At 47.6% G+C, this 20,381-nt stretch overlaps 2 protein-coding genes across 3 annotated transcripts in view; both read right to left on the bottom strand.

The window, feature by feature from the left end:
* The window catches only part of LOC119393491 (uncharacterized), a 267,437-nt gene that overhangs the window by 139,692 nt on the left and 107,364 nt on the right, over nt 1–20,381 (bottom strand). Inside the window, exon 1 of one of the 2 annotated variants that reach the window (XM_037660536.2) lies at nt 19,411–19,834. The exons of the other annotated variant lie outside the window; for it this stretch is intronic. Within the exon in view, the coding sequence (XP_037516464.1) occupies nt 19,411–19,452 (42 nt within the window). The 5' untranslated portion in view covers nt 19,453–19,834. Of the gene's footprint in view, nt 1–19,410; nt 19,835–20,381 lie in introns of those variants that run through there. 2 annotated transcript variants of the gene reach the window in all.
* LOC119393492 (uncharacterized) lies at nt 1,410–11,028 on the bottom strand. The gene is made up of 6 exons (XM_037660541.2): nt 10,854–11,028; nt 8,864–9,027; nt 7,908–8,037; nt 5,765–5,908; nt 5,017–5,324; nt 1,410–4,253 (listed from the first exon to the last, which is right to left on the bottom strand). Exons 1-6 carry the CDS (start codon nt 10,998–11,000, stop codon nt 3,878–3,880), a joined length of 1,269 nt encoding a protein of 422 aa, XP_037516469.1. The 5' UTR covers nt 11,001–11,028; the 3' UTR covers nt 1,410–3,877.

Genomic DNA, 20,381 nt, shown 5'->3' with positions numbered 1-20,381 from the left:
AGGCGGAGAAACAAGCGTCGTCAATATGTTTACTCCACGACAGTCGATTGGTAATATTGACTCCCAAGTATTTAAAACTGCTCACTTCGATCAACGGATTATTATTTAAGATGTAGCGTGATGTAAAAGGGGTAATTTTATTTGAAATACGCATAAAGACTGATTTGCTAATGTTTAACTCCATCGACCAGGTATGGCACCAATCGGAGAGGGAATTTAGGTTGTTCTGCAGGTATTCTTGGTCCCTTTCACTTTTAATTGGCTTATAAAGAATGCAGTCATCTGCAAAAAGCTTTAGGCTTATGGCGGAGGTGTCAACTGATGAAACGATGTCATTGATAAAGATGAGAAACAAGACAGGGCCAAGGACACTTCCCTGTGGAACTCCCGAGGTTACGGGCAGAACCTCAGAGCTGCCGCCCTCGACCTGGACAAACTGTTTCCGGTTGCTAAGGTAGGAGCGGATCCAATTAATTACATTAACGGGTAGACCAATGTTCGAAAGTTTCGTGAGTAGTTTACCATGGCAGACACAGTCGAAAGCTTTTCTAAAATCTAAGAAGATGGCGTCTATTTGGTCGCCTTTATCAAGTGCTATTGCGAAGTCGTGAATTGTGGTGACAAGTTGAGTGGTAGTTGAGAGGCCTTTTCTAAAACCATGCTGGAAAGGAGTCAAAATATTGTTTTCTTCAAGAAATGACATTATGTAATGCGTGATGATGTGCTCAAGAAGTTTACAAGGACCGGAAGTTAATGATATTGGCCGGTAGTTTTCAACATTTAGGCGATCACCTTTTTTAAATACGGGAATAACACGTGCCGTACGCCAATCATCGGGAAGAATGGAATTATGAAACGAAAGACGAAAAAGATGGGTGAGGACGTGCGCGATAGGTTCGGCGTAACGTTGCAGAAATGCGTTAGGTATGCCGTCTGGGCCACCGGAAGATTTAGTCTTAACATTCAGTAACAGCGAAAGGACACCTTCGACAGTTATGAAATCGGCAGATATAGTAGAAAGAGAACTAATGTTTGTGTCAGCATGATCTCCCTGAGTGAATACAGAGTGAAAATACTGATTGAATTGGTTTGCAATTTTGGCTGGATCGTTAACAATACAGCCGTTTACTGATATCTCGGTCGGTGTTTTGTGCACATCACTCAAGTACCGCCAGAATCTATCCGGGTTAGTTTTCAAAAAGTTAGGAAGCGAGTGGTTGAAGTATCTTGCCTTTGCTTCGCTTAGCCGAGTTGCAAGCTGGGCTTTTAACGAGATAAGTCTGCAGGGTATTTTTTTCTTTTTTCTAGCTCGTTTTAGCTTACGGTGCAAATGTATGATGTCTCTAGTAATCCATGGGTTATTTCGGTTTTTCCTAACCTGTTTGCTTGGCACAAACTTATCAGTGCAGTAATGTATCGCAGTTTTTATTTCATTCCAGGCGGTCGACACATCATCAGAAAGATTATCACATAGGAACCACAGATAATCCAAAATGGCCTGGTCATCCGCCTTCGAGTAATCCCTAATGACATGTCTGGTCTCTTGCCGGTGCACTTTGTTTTCACCGATACCAAAGGATAAAAATACTGCTTTATGGTCGGAGATGCCATCTTCAATGGAGACCAAGTATTTGCATACATTGGAACTTAAAAAGACTAGGTCGAGTGTAGAACGGGCGTTTCCAGCCTCTCTAGTGCACTCATTAACAATCTGCACAAGATCACACATCAAGGCAATGTCAGCGAGAGGGTTTAACGTCGTTACATCAGATCCAGAGCGTGGAACGCGCCAGTCAACATTGGGCAAGTTAAAATCACCTGCAAGAATCAGACGATCATTTTTGAACGCGCACATGTGGTCATATAGCTTAGACAGATATTCGTGTGTTGAAGAGGGTGGTCTGTAGATGGCACACACGGTGAAGTAATGGCCCCAGCAGCTTACTTTAAGGAATAAACTTTCGTGCTCAGGAATCTGTTGAAGGGGCCGAGCACTAATACCATCTTTGAGAACTATTGCTACACCACCACCTCTTGTTGGCCGGTCACGTCTGAAGATTTGATATCTCGGAGGAATTAGTACTGAATCATCTATACCTTCGTGCAGCCAGGTTTCTGTGATTATTGTAATGTGAGGATCGTAGGTGAGTAGAAGGTACTCGAGCTTGTCAACTTTATTAGACAGGCTTTGCGCGTTTACGTTAAGCAATCTCACATTTTTTGCCACAGACTGTCGAGAGGGTCAATCAGAACCTGTAGCTTGCGGATGAAGTGCTACACGCGCATTTTTTGCTTCATCCCAGCCAAAAAGTTTGCCATCAATTTTGATTTTGTCGTGAATAAGAGTAACGCGTTTCCTGCTGTCGCGTTCAGCTTTTGCACTTTCCCAAAGCAGGCGGCGCTTGCGCAGCGTGCACTGGCTATAATCATTTTGCACATAAATATTGGAGCCCTTCAATTTATTTGAATTCTTTAAGACTTCTTGTTTCTCCTGATAATCTTGAAAGTAGGCTATGACAGGCCTACGACTACCTTCGCGGCCAAGACGGTGAATGCGGGCTATGGACTTGCACTTCACTCCCAATGTTTTCTCGAATATATCGGTTACAACAACAGTTCGAAGAACCGTGTCATTTTCATTTGTGTTTTCGAGAACACCATGAATGATAAGGTTTGCCCGACGGCTTCGGTCTTCGAGATCAGTTAACTTGGAGCTCTGCCATGACAGCACAGTTTCTAAGGAAGCTGCAACTGGTGCCAATAAGCATAGCTTTTACAAGGCTTTTACATGGGCCATATACTTCATAAAATTTAGCTTCAGGGACCTGTGCCAGAACAATTGGCTTGTTTTTAGTGTCCCTAAATGCCCTCATGGAGGTTGTTACATTGGGGGATTAGTACAGTAACATGGGAACCAGAATGGGTAAACAGTCATAGTAGGTGAGTGAAATCTAAATGACAAGAGCAATTATAAACAGTACACAGCACAGTTCTGCAGGGAGTCAATACTCTAAATATGGTAGGCCATAGCTACTATACAGTGAAAGCTCATTAACGTAAAATTTAGTGAGGATGCGTGCAGAGTTTTATTTAAATTAAATTCAAACTGGCGAAATTGGGAAACTAGTGGAAGCAACTTTGCCGCCAAGTATGAAGTGTACGGCACAACCTTCATGAGCAAGTGGTGTAGAACGTATACCGCGTGACTACCTGCGTCCGCTGCCGCCGCTGCTAGGATGACAAACGCTTCCTCGCCAGCTGTGTCCTCGTAGCTGTGTCCCAGCAGCGAAAGCGGCAAGCTGCGTTGGACTACCCTGCGGATGTTACTCTGCTTGCTAATGAGTTGAAGTGGAAACTTGAGTACCAGTGCGCAAATTGGCAGGCTGAAACGAGTGATGAACGGGTACTTCAACGAGCTAAACGTTGGGAGACGAATGCAGATAGATGACAGCGACGAGCTTTAGGGGCGTTGGACTTCGGAAACTGATGAAACGACGGTACTGAGTGCTTGCAGTACGGCACGTTCAATTAGCCATATCGTTCGGTTAACAAAGTGTGCCTGCATAACTGGGCTTAGCCGAGCTAAGCTACGTCATAAGGCCTGTTCAGGTGGGTGATTTGAAGTGCACTAACGCCGTGTGGACCACTAAAACGTGATTTTCTTTCAAAATAAGCATTTCCTTGGCACGAAACAAGCACTACGAGGTTTCTGGAATGCTATTGCAACAATCAATGTCGACTTAATATTTGCCTTTAGTGTCCCTTTAATGTATGGCATTCTATAGGGCCATGCCACTTTGTTTCAATTACCAAAAAAAAAAAAATGAATACGTGAGTTGTAAATTAATGAGCTTTCCTGCATTTGGCATTTTGGCATTTAAACTCCTTTGAGCACAGCATCCTGCCATGGAACACACCCTACGGCACTGCTAAAGTATTCCGAATACAGGTCCCGAACATACCTTGCCATATTGGCAAAGTTGTGGGCCTTCGTGCGAGCCAGTTGCAAAGGTGTCTGCACGAGCTGCTGTCGCCACTGGCCACCCCGTCGCTGTCCAAGGGAGTTGAGAGAATCTGCGTAGCCTCGACCGCAGTAAGAGTCCTCACTCCCTGTGTGTGCATCCATGAGGAAATTGTGCAGCACACAAAGAGCCTTCACATTCCACTCGGCATTTTCTGGGCTCTCTCCCATGGTCCTCTCGAGGATCCTCCACCTCGTAACAAGAATTCCAAATGCATTCTCTGCACACCTCCTGCGTAACGCAAGGAATGTTTCCAGAATATTGTGAGCAATTATTAAAGCTAGAAAACATTGGATGTGAGCTTTACTGAACTCTGGCTGTGCAAAACACCAATTTAGACAGGAGTGTGCATGGAGCACCAAGGTACAGTCAACCACAAAAGTTTACGGACCACACGAGCGCGTGGCCAAGAGCCTCTTCGCGACATTTCCGCTACGTCATTGCGTCCCAGACCATGGGACGCAATGGGAGTGCACACTTCATGAAATTTCTGTGTACCATAGGACATTTAGCATTCAGTGACGCTGAACAACATCTGCATGGCATGCACTCACTTCATGGCCAAGTCTGGCCTGTCCCCTAAAAAAGATTGCTGGCTGAGCCACAGTTTCAGTTCGTGAACCCTTCAAAGAAGTGAAACAGTGATTTAGAGTATAAGTGATTTGGATAGCATCGGCACATTGTCATAAGAAAATTGTTCTTCTTCCTAACAAAGTCAACATAATAGTAGTGATAGGAAAAATGTGTACCAGCGTGTTAAATCACTGACAACAACACAGAAGACTAGGATAATCTGAAATTTCATGGGATATTCAATCAAAATGTCGGAAATATTGTGAAAACAAATTAGCTGAAAACCAAGTACGAGCAGTTTCGTATTTATACTACTTGTACATTGTGTTGACACTGTAACACAGATATATATCTCGAGACTGGGACATGTTCTGGGATTGCAGCTGTAGTAATAATGCAGCATAAGATTACGTGAACTCACCGTGCTCTGCTCAAGCGGTAGTTAAACACTCTTTTGCTTGGGTCAAGTCCACGTCCCGGATAGGGCCTCAAAAAATCCGTTCTCAATTGGAACGCCTCGTCCCCAACGAACACACAAGGGGCTGGCAGTGTTGTGCTTGGAAGAGGGAGATCCCTCGGAAGCAGTAGCTCTCCTCGTTCAAGCTTCTTGCCAAACTTCGACTGTTCCAGCACACCTCCGTCACTTTGCTTCCCATAGGCCCCCACATCAATCATAATAAATTTATAATTGCTGTCCACCACCGCCAGGAGAACAATGGAGTATGTGCCCTGCAATAAACAAGTTGTCGCAGGAATGTAGCAGAATGTGCAAGCAGATTGGTACTTTTTTCAGGTTTAGTGCTCTATAGCTGTTACAGCCCTTGTTCCAGGATCTCGACCATAAAGAATAACATTTTGCAGCTGTTTAAAACATCACATTAGTAGGATGTAGTGTTTCAAATGTTTTAAATACCTGTACATTACTTTCCGATTATGCCACGGGGTTGTTTTACCACTGTAAACACTTTGTTCTTGTGAAACTATACAGAACATCATTTTCACAGCATTGCGGACGAGTATTATACAACCAGCTGCCCTACCTAATAATGCAGATATGAGTACAATTTTGATAATCCTAAATAACAGTATTTGATATTACAACGTTCAAGGTATTTCGGGCTCACAAATGAATTTTGCAATCTTAAAACAGCACTGCAGGTTATACACACCTTGTAGTTGAAGAACATACTTCCAGAATTCTTCGGGCATTTTATCTGGACATGTTTACCATCCACGGCACCGAGGCAGTTGGGAAATTGCCACGCGCGGCCGAAACCCTCGGCAGCATGCAGCCATGTTTCCGTGGTAGGCTTCTGAATGTCAGAAAAAAAAGGATTGCTTAGATCACAAGGATGCCCCTACAGTGGTGGTTAGCATCGCACATCAGCAAAATTTAAACGCAGCAATGCACTTTTGATTTATTATGAGCATAAGGTCAATCATCTTTTTAACGGGACTGTGTACCGTCCGTTATCACCATTCTGTTTTTGTCGCCATATAAAGCATAGTGTAAACGCGAAAAGATACACCGAGACAGAAAGGAACACAGCTTACTTGACGTTTCGGCCCCCCATATGGGAGCATTGTTGACAATAAAAGCCACAAAGATGGCACAGCGTATTTAAGTACGCCTAAGTACGTGACATAAGCAGCGGTAGTACATTGTCGGAAGCGTCCCATCACTCCTGTTCTGCGTGTGCGCAGTCGTCTGTATATGCAGGGATTCCAGGTGTAGGCATGATGCAAGCTTCTTTTCTTTGCCCAGAACACGTGCACTTGACCAGTCAATTTCGTGGCCTGTAGATTCGAGGCAACGTGCCGTTTTCTGACGTCATATTCGTGTTGTTTGACTCTCTTCTTGAGGTCGCCGTGGAGGGGGGGGGGGAGGTGCCATGATCTTCCCCACACAAGCTCTTTCACAGGAAGTTCTTGATAAAAATATCTCGTGTGAGTCGCGTATTTCATAAAAATGTCTTTACTGGATTGAAATCCTTGATCACTCGTATTTGAAGGAACAAGATCAAAAGGCATATCGTAGAGCACCGATTGTGTGAGAAATTGGTGTTAAAAAGCGTTGACACCAGGATAAAAAACTAATTTTACGCGAACGGACTCATGAGTCAACTCGCTCAGACTCACTCACACTCAGATCGAGCCGTGAGTCTGAGTGAGTCCGGCTGAGTAATATTTTGGCGAGTCTGAGTCCGAGTGAGTCCGGCTGAGTAATATTTTGGCGAGTCTGAGTCCGAGTGAGTCCGGTTGAGGAAAACTTTAGTGCGTCTGAATGAGCCCTAGGCGGAAAATACATTATTTGAGTGAGTCTGAGTGAGCTCCACTTTTTTTGCCGACCTATGTTCCCTTACTGAGGTAATAAATGTTTCATTGTTTGGGCGAAATGATAGTCTATAAACAAAACAGCATCACGACACAACAAGTGCATGCCCAAGGCAGGCCCCGCATTAGTTGAGGCAGACGAACTCAAAGGCGGCGCCAGCAGCACCACTAGACGCTGTCTTTCAACACACACACACACAAAAGGCAAAAGCTACTACTACTAGAGAAGCTGCCTAAAATGCGTAAAATGCAATTTCAAGTAGCACATTTGTTTTCAAGCAAACAAATATAAGTCTATCTGTATGGGTGTTTTAGCACCACCGATCCGCTGACCCACATCGTGGATGGGTGATACTAGCGGTAATTTTTTTCACCACTTTAAGAGACAAAGATATCTATCCTTGCTTACGGGACAAAAGCGTGCTTGTTGTCAAACAATCTTTTCATTTTCATCACAATCAAAAAAATCTTTCCGTGCGGTCGCAGGCCATCATTACATATTTTATTTGTGCCTGATTTGCCATGTTCCCGAAAAAAATATAGATTTTCTCAACTTTATTGAATTTTTCTCTCCCAAAAAACTCTAAAAAAGTTGATACACATAAAAAGTCGTTATTTTTACAGTTACATCACTACATCAGATTGCCACGAATACAATTTCATTGAATGCATCCCATAAACGTCCTTTGAAAAGAAATTGTTCTTTGAAGCCCTCTTATCGCAGTCGGAGCGAAGCTACAAACTCTCATCAATAGGTGGCAAAAGGTGGGAAAGCAGAATGAGTTTTGAACTGCAATAAAAATGTGGAAATTTTTTTAGCCGTATTTATAATGGTCGGAAAATCGCTGGTTGATTTCGCATGGAATGACCTTAGTGGAAGCCCAGACCAAGTGAGTGACCAAGAAGGCCAACTGTCTTAAGCACTCTACAGAATCATTAAGGATTATCTGTAACTAATTTGCCAGAAAGTATACTCACGGCCATGTACAGTGGCTGCAGCCTGTTCCAAAGGGCACGGCTTGTGACCTTCACAGCCATTCGTGCCGTGGATATGCCAACACGGAATGCTAGAGCAATATCCTGCATCAGGTCTCCAGACGACAGGTACCTGTAGCACAAAAATATTTATCAATAGTAAGAGCATGTAGCGGACACCTTGAAAACACTTTGGTTGAGAGACCAAGTGCTTTTCTTCTGTATTATAGTTGGTCTGCTGATCAACTCGCATACACACAGGTAACAATGCATACATCAGGGTCAGAAGCAACATCAAGTTACGAAAAAAGCATCTACCTCACCATGGTTTCCATGTGCGGTGATGTGATTGACTGAAGCTATTTCGGCGCAACTTCTGGAGAAGCTAAAATCTCACTTTGGAGCAGCATAACTTTGGAGCAGTTATGCTGCTCCATAACTTTGGAGCTGCATACATGCGCACTCTTACTGTAATTAATGCAATCAATCAAGTAAAAGACTTGCGTCCTGCAAAAACTTGTAGTTGCCGCAAGAGTTGCTTCTCTCTAACTGAACAACATTTCTCTAAAAGTTATGCATCCACAACTGTTGCAAGACTGCTTTACTGAAATTCATAATGTTATCCTGCAGTATGGTCTAGCAGCAGCATAAAATTTTACATAATTCTTTGAGCCACATTGTGTCCTGACAGACCAAACATTCAAAGCACGATAGTGGCGCTTATCTTCAGCGATAATGTTGGCTTTGCATATGTATGCTTAATTGTACATTTGACATCAGTTACTGGTGCATATAGATTGTAGAAAATATGTACAGCTCTATCGTGTCATGCATGCAACCCTATTGGAATCGCCGATACGATTTGGAAAGTTTCCACACGTGGGAATATGTGTTGTGCCATGCCATAACAAGTACCATTTGTACGAAGAAGAGAAAAAGTACCCATATCACCATGTTACCTCAGTGTCATGGCCAATCGCTCAGCAGGGCTTATGGGCTCTCTCACGACGTGCTTTCTCTCAAGGTCTTGCTTCAAGAGACTTAAGAGAAAGTCGAACTGCTGCGGCATCATGCGGTAATACTTATGAAAGTATTCTACATCCCCTTGTCGCATTCTCTGCATCTGGGTAAAAAGAAATGCTTTTCAGCTATTGCAGAACATTTTCTCAAGCAAGTGAAGTTTCAAGGTCAATGAGACCAATTTCAAGAAAAGAAAATGCGTTACACTTTTAAGACATACAAAATTGATTACAGTGAACCTTAATTTCTTCAAGTTACCCCTAAAAGCCCACGTGTTGAGGGTATCACATAGGGGGTGTCCAGTACAAATAAAGGCATGAACAAAATCCATATCTCCTAAGCCCTTAACCTATGTGTGCGTCAGACCTCCCCGGTGGATGAACTCGTCATGTATAGGTTGCATTGCCGAAGCTTTGTGACAAGTTTACGCTCACCTAGCCGGTGACCATTCGCTGGTTGAAACAGTGCCGCGGCCCTTATGGAAAATCATGCCCATTTTATGACACCACAATCCACAATGGGACAGTTACACACTTGCTGTGGACTTGCCCAGATCTGCAATTAAGTCACTTCACCACCCCCGTGCAATAAGCCTCAGGCATGGCCGACCGCCCAAACTTGGTCTTTGGATCCATCAGCCCTGTTATTGTTCGCTGCTAGACTTTCTGCACGAGTCCAATTTGTTCATGTATTTTCTGACACCATATTTTATTATGCCTAACTGTAAACTATCGAAATAAAAAAAATTAGCAAGATACAAGAAATGAAAATAACTATTTACATGTTACATGAAAAACACACAAATGTAAATTAAGTGACTGCTTGGTGGCAGATATGGTGAAGCGCAGTCAAACGAAAGTACAAAGTTTGGTGATAAAGAAATTTGAGGAGCTATTCCACTCTGCAACGGTGGATGACACCTCTGTGCATAGGTCGGCAAACTCACTCATGAGTCGACTCACTCAGACTGAGCCGTGAGTCTGACTCCGAGTGGGGCCTAAGCACAAAATATATTTCTTGAGCGAGTCTGAGTGAGCTCCCATTTTTTTGCCGATCTATGCCGTGCTAAACACAAACCAGAATTTTGAACCACACCTATACACACACCTTACAACTAAATCCAATATGTCTGTCCAGAAAGTCCTGTTTGAATTTCGCCTATGCTCCTCTAAACTTTTCCATTTGAGCAGCATGTGTCTTTATGCCGTGACATGCATCGTCTTGTCTGGCTTGCTGCATACAGTTGGCATTTTGTGTTACCTTCCTTATTTTCAGTGACCCAGTGGTGGGTAGTGTGTATTGCCCAATTTCTGTTGCACATACACGCGTTAGGGCTTTTTGCACACAAACAGAAGGACAAATACCCTAACCATGTACAGGTTGGCTGTAAAAAATAAAAGTACAAAGCCAAAGTAAAGTGAGCAGAACATACTCAATGGCAATATTAATCACAAGTGGTTGATTCGAAGATATCATAAACAGGGTCTTGAAATGTTCTCATGTTAGTGTCTGCAGCGATGTGTGGCGGCAACTAGTTCCAATGGTTTGATGTGCGCGGTATGAATTATTTGGCATCGTGCTTACAATGGCAAATTATCTCTTTACCATGCTAGGATGGTTTCGTCAACAAAAGATAGCGGCTGGTTGCAGGAAAAAGTCGTCACGGAGAGATGGGTGACGGTAGTTTATGAAACAGTTATGAGCGGTCAAGTATACGGCGCTATTTTTTAAAGCCCTGAGACTAGCGAAAGGTCAGTATTCTAAGTAGAAGTGATTAGCACAGTTTTGAAGGGCTTAGAAGTCATTAATAATATAGCTTTCATAATACCACCACTTTCGTTCACTGTGTCAGAAAATTACATAGTTATCACGCGATATCACGTCTATCTTCCTTTTTCGGTCACAGTAACAAAAAGAAATGCTACTTACCGTCGTAAAATACTCGCTTTCAGCGTGGCGCTTCATCCAAGACGGCCTCACCCACCACTGGCGCTTTTGTTCTCGTTGTATCTTTTGAATTAATAGAACCTTCTTTTTCAAGAGGAGCAGCCTTCTGCGGCGGTCAAGGTGCAGCATCGTGGAAATAGAGCACGTCGCTTCTTTGCTTGACGCCACACAGAACTACAAGCGTACTGTAAACAAGCAGCTGCCACTTTGACCGCCGTTGCCAACAGTTCGACATGCAGACTTCCAGTTTTGGATAATACTTATTCTGTGCTTGTTGAATATAGTTTATAACAATCGCACATAACAAGTTGTAACTGTAGTTGCTAACTATAAGTGCGAGTATTGTTTTCAACGAAAAAAAAAACGTTTTTGTTGAACAAGTCTTCGAAGCCAAACCGGCGAAGATAGAAAGTGGCCAAGCAACCATGACACCTCTACATCGTGGGCGGAGCTTCAGAATACGACGCACCTCACAGCCGCGGTACCATGTGTCCCAAATCGTCGCATGCGGCAAATCGGACTGCGATGCGCCGCACGGCAAATCGCATCCGAATTCGCACCATGTGTCCAGCGCTGGTATTCAGACGGGGGAGGAATGCTCGGGGGAGACGGGGGGGTTGCGGATCACGTGACCACGACGTCACGGATTAGCGAGTGGGCGTGACCCCCCCGCGCCTCCTCGGAGGAGACGGGGACGTTTTCCCCGAAAGGACAAACAATCCCCCGGCGGTGGGGGATGTGGCGGAATTTCTGGCTCTTGTTTGGCCACATTGTTGCACTTGCTCCTGCAGAGAGCGGCAGTGGGTGTCCAGTCTGCAGTTGGGGTCATCTGTAGCTGGGGTCATCGTCGTCAGCAGCTGGTGAAACGGGCGGTACAAGCCACAGGAGTAGTCTGGTAACACTGGTCTCCCCCTCCGTTCGCCCCGTCCGTGTGAGTGGGGGGCATTTGTGGCGACTTCTCCTCGCGAGTTGACGTCACTAGGCTCCGCCTTTACCCCCCGAGCATTTCTCCTCCGTCTGAATACCCCTTTACACGGCACCGCTGTACAGAGAAACGGAAAGAGAGGAACGAAAAGAAGGTTAACGAGCGTGCATGTTGTACTACATATATCGCGGTATTTCGATGTCGCGACACGCTTGACCGCCGTAGACTCGTACGTTCGAAGGACGTTCAATTGTGCATTCTGCAGATACGCTTGAGTGTACCGATACGGTCGGTGGTAATGACCTCATTTGTTGAGGGGAGGATATGTGTATGCAATATGCTCGTATATGCGTATGTAATGCGCACGTACGTAACCTGGACCGCGACGGTGCTCAAGTAATCAAAGCGTCCCCCTCAAATGCGAGAGGCACTGTATTCTGATTCCCAGTGCTGCCGGGCAACCAGCGGATTTTCTAACGGAAAGAGAGATATCCGAACAGACCTATAGCGTTCGGTGGTGTGCGCGTACTCATACCTCAAGAACGTGGCCTCAACCCCCACTTAATTGACGCTATGCCATGCTCTCTGATGGGTTGCAGAAATAGGCGTCTTTCACCTCAAAACCACTGTCTCATCACCAAGCAAGCCTTCAGTTGTTCTTCTTGACGTGTCTCTGACTTCCTATGCAGCGTGCGTCGCGTCTTCCTCGACCTTCTGAATGAACGCTCCGCTTATTTTTCAGGGCAAGCTTGACCAAAGACTTTACAGATGCAATTGGATGGCCACGGGAACGAAGCAAAAGCAGAGAAACGGAACAAAGCATAAATAATGCCGAAGCAAAGGCTCGCACACAACGTTGGAAAGCGGTCGCATCTCAATTCCAAGGTTTGCTGACACGGCTTTCAGCGAGTACGCGCGCGTGCCCCCGAAGGAAACGGGTGAAGGACGCTTGTTCATTATTTATAGGCGTCCGACGCTATACAGTGAAGTCTCATTTATCGCCAAGGCCCGTTTATGCATAATATAGCGAGGGAGAGAGAGAGAGAGAGAGAGAGAGAAAGAAATAACGGGACGGAGTGGTGTCCGTGTAAGCGGGAAAGTAGTTGGCATAACTTTATAGCCACGATGTGGAATCACGGATGCGAATCTCCGTTTCGCCGCCAACATTTTCGCAGTGACTGTCGCGGTCGTGAGGAGCTTGAGCTTTTGTAAGAAAAGCGGACGCTGAAGTGAGCGCGGATTACTTGCCCATGAGGCCTACACTAATTGCCTGGTTACAACTATAGTGTATATTGCGCCACGCACGAAACACGGGTTATCGGTAGATCACGTTTTAATGTCGACGTGAACAGCTTAATTCTCGAAAGAGAGTCAGAAAAATAAAATAAAAATAAAAAAGAAAAGTTCAGCCAGTTGCAGGCTGTGAAAACCGTCGGCGATCGGACAGCGAAGATGTAAGCGCGCGAGTGAATGCTATCGGCTAGCGAGATCACGTGGTGTCCTAAGCCCGCAAGAAAAGCTTCATCATAATTATTTGGAGCATCATCATCATTTCGTTTTATTTATTTATTCACTCCCACCTCTGGTGACGTGACCAGCGTGACGCCAACTATACTGCTGCTACGACAGCACTGCCGCCTCTGCGATTTCAGCGACAGCAACTGGCGCCGCTTTGCCCATATATCTTTGAACACACACATTATACCATCGTTCACGTGAAAACATTATCCGCGCACTTGCCTATGAGCCTCAGCCACACTGTCCATCTTGATCTTGCTGTGGGCACCCCAATTCCGTTCTTACTCCGGCTTAGAACGCCATAAGAAAGTGTAGCCTCCAAGACTATCGACGTAGCGCAACCTCGAGAGCGTTCACACCTTGCCGCTGTACATCGGAAACAATGTACGCGTGGACATCTACTCATCGCTGTCTAAAGCGCGCGCGCGCAAGCTGTGGTTTTCACACCACAAAGATAAATGCATGCCAACACAGATACACTTTCGGAGATCAATTTCGTTAGGCATCCGTTACCCCCGGATCACTACGTGACATAGCCGCGAGGCCTCGTTTTTTGTATGTCTCCAGAACCGGCCTTGAGACATCAAAAATGATTGATCGACAGACTGCAATCGGTGCTCCAGGAGAGGTCATTTTTCAACAGCAAATTGCTCAAGACGCCGCGACCGCCCGACTGATTACACAGAGGCCCTCTTGTAAAGTATCTGTGTTCTGGTTTCCGTCTCCTGGTGCTAGATTCTCCGGAACCGAAGATTGACGGAGGAAAGGTCAGTGATATATCGGTACCCATCCGAGAAATACTTGCTATTTGGCGGCGATTAAGAGAAGTCTCTCGGGGCCTGTCGAAATACCGTGTACAGAAGGGCGCAATATATACGTCATGACTGAAGAAACTTGTTTAACAAAGAGGATTGCGAGGGCTATTTCATCATCTAATTCTGCGCAGTTTCAGGGAAATGACAGCTTCGAGGAATGCATCAGCGAGGAACTCAAGCGCGCTTTATTTTTCCGTTTTGCTATACTGTCAAGCGACCGACAGGCAAAAGAGTGACACTCCACGCTGTAATGGAAAATTCCAGTCCGTCTCTGTCTCGCTTAGGGGACGGAATGTCGGTACTCACGCCAGGCTTAAACGGTAGTGCACTGATATAAGACCAGGGCCTATAGCGTGATAACATATACTCCGAGACTCACGAAAAAAAAGTCGGCAATCTCGGAGGTGCTGGCGGGGGGCACAGGCTCGAGTCAAGAATCGCGCGGCAGGCGCTAAGCCGTAGCAGGCATGCCCTGCATCGGCACCCGTCCAGACAGACAGACGGAAAACAAGAGGGCTGATGCTGCTGCAACCGCAGCGGAAAACAATAAGCTGCTCGCGCAAGCACGCGAGCATTTCTCTAAATAGAATCCACGGACCCGGGCCCGCTGTCACGGCGAATGGGCTAAAACCACGCGCACGCAGCCACTGTTCGTGCGTGCCACGTGCTTTGTGAGCTCTCTCCCTCTTTTGCTTCTTTATAGCCAAGAAGAGTTCAGGTTCTCCTCCTGCCGTGGTGAAGCCCCGTCTTCCTCGTACGACTTTCCCCGTCGTTAAGACGAAGGAGAGCGGGTGAGAAAGGGTGACGAGTCAACGATCTCTCGGCAAACACACGCTCAAGGAACGGAGAAAAAGAAGACGAAGAAGCCGAAGTCACGTTTCTTCCAAGGCTCGACTTTTTTCTTTGCTGTCGGCGTAGGAAACGCGCGCTTTTCGGAGCGTCCCTCCTTCCTCCGTTCCCTCAGCAGAGAGCAAGCCGCGACCGCATGAGAAAGAAAGGAACAACCCGAAACCCGGTCGATGTGCGAGCAATGACAGCGAGCAATTGTGGACAAAGCGGGGGCCTCGTAGGTGCATACGTACGCCAGGGCGCGGAACAACAAGGCAGGTATACGCATCTTGCAGGAAGGAGACAGGCGTGACGAAACAGAGGCCACGACGGGTGGTATACGCCGTATGCACGCGCGTAGCCGAAAGCGCGTCAAACCGTCTGCTCGCGCGAGACGCCGCCGCTGCGTCGTGTCCGGCGAGGCCTGTCGAAGCCATCGCGACGGTGAAGCCTAACCTTTTGTCAGTCGTTCGCCGAATCCAGGAGAGTTGGAAGAAACACCCGGAAACCACCCGCGACCGACGTGCCTCGAAAATGAGCCACGGTCACGGTGTAATATATGTACACCGTGGCCACGAGGGCGCCGCGGCCTCAGCTTCGCTTGAAACAGCTGCCTCCTCCTCGTTTCCAGTTTCATCGGAACCGCACCCGACAAAATGTACACGAGAGCAGAGACACCGTTCCAAGAGTCGCCGAAAGCGAGGAACGCCCTCAACCGTCGGGATACAAACCGCGCTGTGAAAAGTTCAACCGCAAAGGACGCGCACTCCCATATCTCTGGCACCACAGTAAACTGGGACAAAAATACACAAGACACGGCGCAGCATTGTGAGCCCGTCTTCCTGATATATCAAACTTATCGCTACATATAAAGCAGTGAGGACTGAAGCACGACTGTGAAGCCGCCGAACACACCGCCGGGAAGCTACCTATATGTCACCTACCCCCCCCCCGCCCGCCCCCATCCCTGCGCGCGCGCACGCACGCACGCACACGATGTTGCGTTGTGTGCACGCAGAACCCTCCTTCCCAGCGCGCACGCACACACACACACACACACACACACACACACACACACACACACACACACACACACACACACACACACACACACACACACACACACACACACACACACACACACGCGCGCGCGCGCTCTACGTGCATGCCGAAGCCACAGCCCGCGTGGACGCGCAGTAGATCCCACGGAGGTTACACCATGGCTGTGCTCTCCCAAAATCCGTGTAGGCCGCAACGAAGACGATAGCGGCGTTATCGTGGTAACCCCACCTCCTGCCGACCACACCGCCGCCGCCATGAATCCGCGTGCCCTTCAGCACAGCAGCGGATACGCGGGGCCGGCACCGGAAGCGAGAACGCTCAACGATGCGCCGCTACTTCCGCCCAGCGACGAGCAGCGCGGTTCCGGTTCGTGCGTACGCTGTCAACCGGCGAGCGCCCAACCGGCCACACCGCCGACCGAGCTGTACGGCTGCGGTCGCGACAAGAAAACAAAACGGAAGGCGCGAAAGAACGCGGTAATAAACCGGGAACCGAGCGGCGATTTCATCAACTTCTCGCGTGTTCGTGCGTGATCTACGCCGCCCGCACAAACAACGGTACGACGCTTTCAGTCGCGCTGCTTTTATCAGTCGCAGAAGGGAAGAAAATAGAACCGGCCCTGTACACCATTTCCGCCTGGTCGTGCTCATTCAACGCGCGAAACAAATTTCACTTCCTTTACTCTCGTGAGGAAGACGTTAAATTTTCGGGAGCGGAATGCGCTCGCGTGAGAATAAAGTACAGAAGCCTGCCTTGTATTGTGAGTGCGGAAAGGAAAAAAAAAAGAATAAAGAAGGATGCGGTGATCGCAAACTTACAGGTTCGTGTTGGTTTGTTGAACTAAAGAAACACAAGACGGACAATATATGAACGAGAAGAAATAAACAAGAAGAGTCGAGACACTTGGTCTAACACACATGATAAGCAAGCCACGGATATGCCTTTACCGAAACTTTTTAGCGCTGTTCTTCTACTGGTAATAATCATGAACCAACCAGACGAAATGCGTGCCCTACTGCATGTATTTGGGCCATGCTGAGCGCATGCGAGCATTTCGAATACGTAACTTGGCAATGTATTTTCGCTGTACAGGCCACCACTGCAGCATGCACAAAGGAAGAGACGGGCGCTGAAGCGAAAGCTGAAGAAAACTTTCGTTTACCTTCGTACACACGTGCTCAGACTGTGCGCAGCATCAGCCACCGTGGTCTAGTGGTTATGGTGCTCGACTGCTGACCCGAAAGTCGCGGGATCGAATACTGGCCGCCGCATTTCGACGGAGGGGAAATGCTATCAGCCCGCGTACTTACATTTAGGTACATGTACAAACACCAGATGGTCAAAATTATCCAAAGCCCTGCACTACGGCGTCCCTCATAATCATATCGTGGTTTCGTGACGTAAAACCCCAACAATTATAACTATACTTAATTACTTTCCTTACACAAAGGTGCGTAGGAACCTGAGTCAAGGGACGCACATTCGACGAATGTGGCTCCGACCGCTGTGTAGTCTTTTGCATGAGTCATGACCGTTCTCCATCTACCGTCTTTTAGCCCCTTCTTCTGTGTTAGTTTTCTTACGCAGTAACGTAAGTGCGTGGTGACGTAATGCTGTATCGACACAACGTCCCGCAGTGACCCCTTTTTTTTTTTTCCTTTTCCTTTCCTCTCTGGCTGACAACGACGCTCTGGGCATGATTGACATGCGGACTTTGTCACGCTTGACAAACCCACCGGCGTTCCACCGCTTCTCTGCCTGTAACGTCGCACATTCCAAGGTGCAAGTACATGAACTCCACGCATCAACATTATTTATGACCCTTCACCTAAGAAGCATCGGCCTGTAAGTGTTTCAGCGCCTTCAACTTCTGTCGAAAAACCCAGTACAATGCGAACACGAATACAGTAAAACATTGTCATGACGTTTTTTTTTTTTTTTTTTTTTTGTGACAAAACGCATTACCTCTTCGACAACATATAAAGCAGCAGGGCCAATCAAATTTCGTCAACTGAATATAACACGAAAAGAAGGCTTTGCCATGAAATCAGTCAGAGCGAGAGAGAGAGAGAGAAAAAAAAGAAAGAAAGAACTCGACCTATATCCGCATCGTTGAATATTTGTTGTGCAATAGCGCAAAAGAGCACGCCATAGACACCCATGGTAAGTGAATTTTCGTTCTGTCTCACACAGGAAGAAAAAAAAAAAAACCTTCATTATACACTGATAATTCTGGCAAGAAAGATAGCGTGTAGGAAACACGACCATGCCGCGGCTCCAGCACGTGTCGAGTCTAGGCTGTGTTGTGTAAACTGGGTTTAGATGCAGGGCAATTTACACGATACCAAAGCGTTATGCAGGAGTATTTATGTGCAGGTATACGCCTCGCTGCCCACAACAGTGATGGTCACACGCTCCTTAAAGAGAGAGAGAAAGAAAAGCCAACTCGGCGTGTGCTTAACGACCAAAGTGACCCCGCGGCCTATACTTATATTTATATCCTTAACGTACAGTTGGAGTCACACTTGTCTAGAGCGGCCAGTCGGGCGTTTGAGCTGCCGTTTTTTGCAAAAATATGCGGAGACCGACGCCGTAAGCTTACGAAATTACCATAGTCATAATGCATGCTAGGCCCTTGTGCTATAATTCAAGCATAAACGGAAGCTTGTAGGTAACGCGAGGTAGCAGCTGCGGACGGCGCCAGCATCCACAACCACGCGTTCGATCGCTTTAAACAAGTTTCACTCCGACTGTGCACACAGCAAACACTATTACACTGCAAAAACCGATGCGGTGCTTAGAACCGATTCCGGCTGGTGTAACCGGTTGTCCCGAGGCGGTCTGTCCCGTATCTGTATATAACTACCATATTAGATTATCACTCACCGATGAAGTGTGCTTACATTACTCGAACTCTAAAGGGTGAAGGCGTACTTCATTAACTCCAGAGCAAGAGAACACTCGAAAATTATCTGATACATGACACGAATTTACTAGAAGAGAACGTCAGGCTGTCTAGCCTTTAACTTCTACCCCCGTTCCTGTCAGAATTCAGGACAAATAAACTTCAATTCAAACAGTCTTAAGCCCATTGCCTGACCCCGGGAAAGGCGTTTTCATCAAAGCACGGAAAATAAGGATGTCGTAAAACATCAATGCACTTTTAAAATCAAGAGGGATGTTTTTCAGCGCCAAGACAACAGAAAGAAGCAGTGGGAAGAAGCAACACCTATCTCCCCCGATTCTGTCCTCTATCTTGTGCCCCCTTCGCTGGCAAATGCGCCTCCAATCCAGGCATCGCCGACAAGGCTGACAGTGGCCGATGAAATCGGCAGGCCGGAGAAAGTGATGAATCGAACGATGTGGGCGGTCTCCGCGCCGCTATACTCACGCTGACGCATTGGAGCGCAAGTTCGCTCCAGCCCGACGGCATCTCTCCGGAGTCGACCAAGCAAGCCTCCCACAGCAGGCGCTGACTCACAAGACGGGGGACGAGACGGCCGCTTCACGAAGTGGTCGAAGCACGTCCGAAGGTGGTGGGACCGCGGGGAGCCATCGGCTCGAACGACAGTGACCAGCAGGACAAACACGAAGACAAACAGGCGGGCCGGCTCGAACGCCGCCGATTTCGCCACCACCAGGGCGGCACGCACCACACCATCATTGGCCGAAGGCAAAAGAGCACCGCATTACCAGACAGACCCCGCACAAACCACCACCGATGCCTCGGAGCGGAGCACTGGACGACCGGACACTGGGCGCGAGCACCACTGACTGGGCCACGAGTGGACGGCCACTGGCGAGCGCGCGCACGCCGCTTCACACACAAAACAGAACGCACTGGGCCACCACGCTTGCCGACGCGGCCGCCGCCGCAGCAGCAGCAGCAGCAGCAAAACGGGCGCCGATTGGGGAAGCCAACGCCGGGCGCTGCCGTCGCGATGAGCGCGTACTACTACGACTACGTCGAGCGTGGCTACGTCGATGGGCGGAGAGCAGGCCCACGGGTCGCCGCCGCCACAGCCGTGCGCGCGCGTCCACGCACACGCGTGCGTGAGCGTTGCATGTGCAGGGACGCGCCGCCACGCGCCGCCACTTGCCGGAAGAGTACGCACGGTAAGAGAGAGAGGAAGAGGACGCCACGACGACGTAAAGTGGGAGAGGGGTGACCTCACGAATCGATCTAACGCTCGCAAGAAACGCGCGTGTACGGTGCGCACCGCTTGCGGGCAGCCCGCACCATCTGGAGGAGACGTCTGAAAGGATGCGGACGGGGCCCCGACGATGCCTCGGAGCTATGCTGCTTGGTGTCGTCACGGCAGCGCCCGAGGTGGCAAGGCGAAACAGCGGCAGAGCTTCAAC

Source organism: Rhipicephalus sanguineus, chromosome 5 (genome assembly GCF_013339695.2).
Source record: "Rhipicephalus sanguineus isolate Rsan-2018 chromosome 5, BIME_Rsan_1.4, whole genome shotgun sequence".
NCBI classification, from domain to species: Eukaryota; Metazoa; Arthropoda; class Arachnida; order Ixodida; family Ixodidae; genus Rhipicephalus; species Rhipicephalus sanguineus.
The sequence above is the reverse complement of the archived record's forward strand: the minus strand, read 5'-3'. Positions and strand labels throughout refer to the sequence as shown.

Coding starts and splice junctions, on each gene's coding strand:
- LOC119393492 (XM_037660541.2), bottom strand. CDS start 11,000: ATGCTGCACCTTGACCGCCGCAGAAGGCTGCTCCTCTTGAAAAAGAAG. Junction 8,038..8,863: donor CGATTGGCCATGACACTGAG/GTAACATGGTGA, acceptor TTTGTGCTACAG/GTACCTGTCGTCTGGAGACC. Junction 5,909..7,907: donor TGCAGCCACTGTACATGGCC/GTGAGTATACTT, acceptor TCTGACATTCAG/AAGCCTACCACGGAAACATG.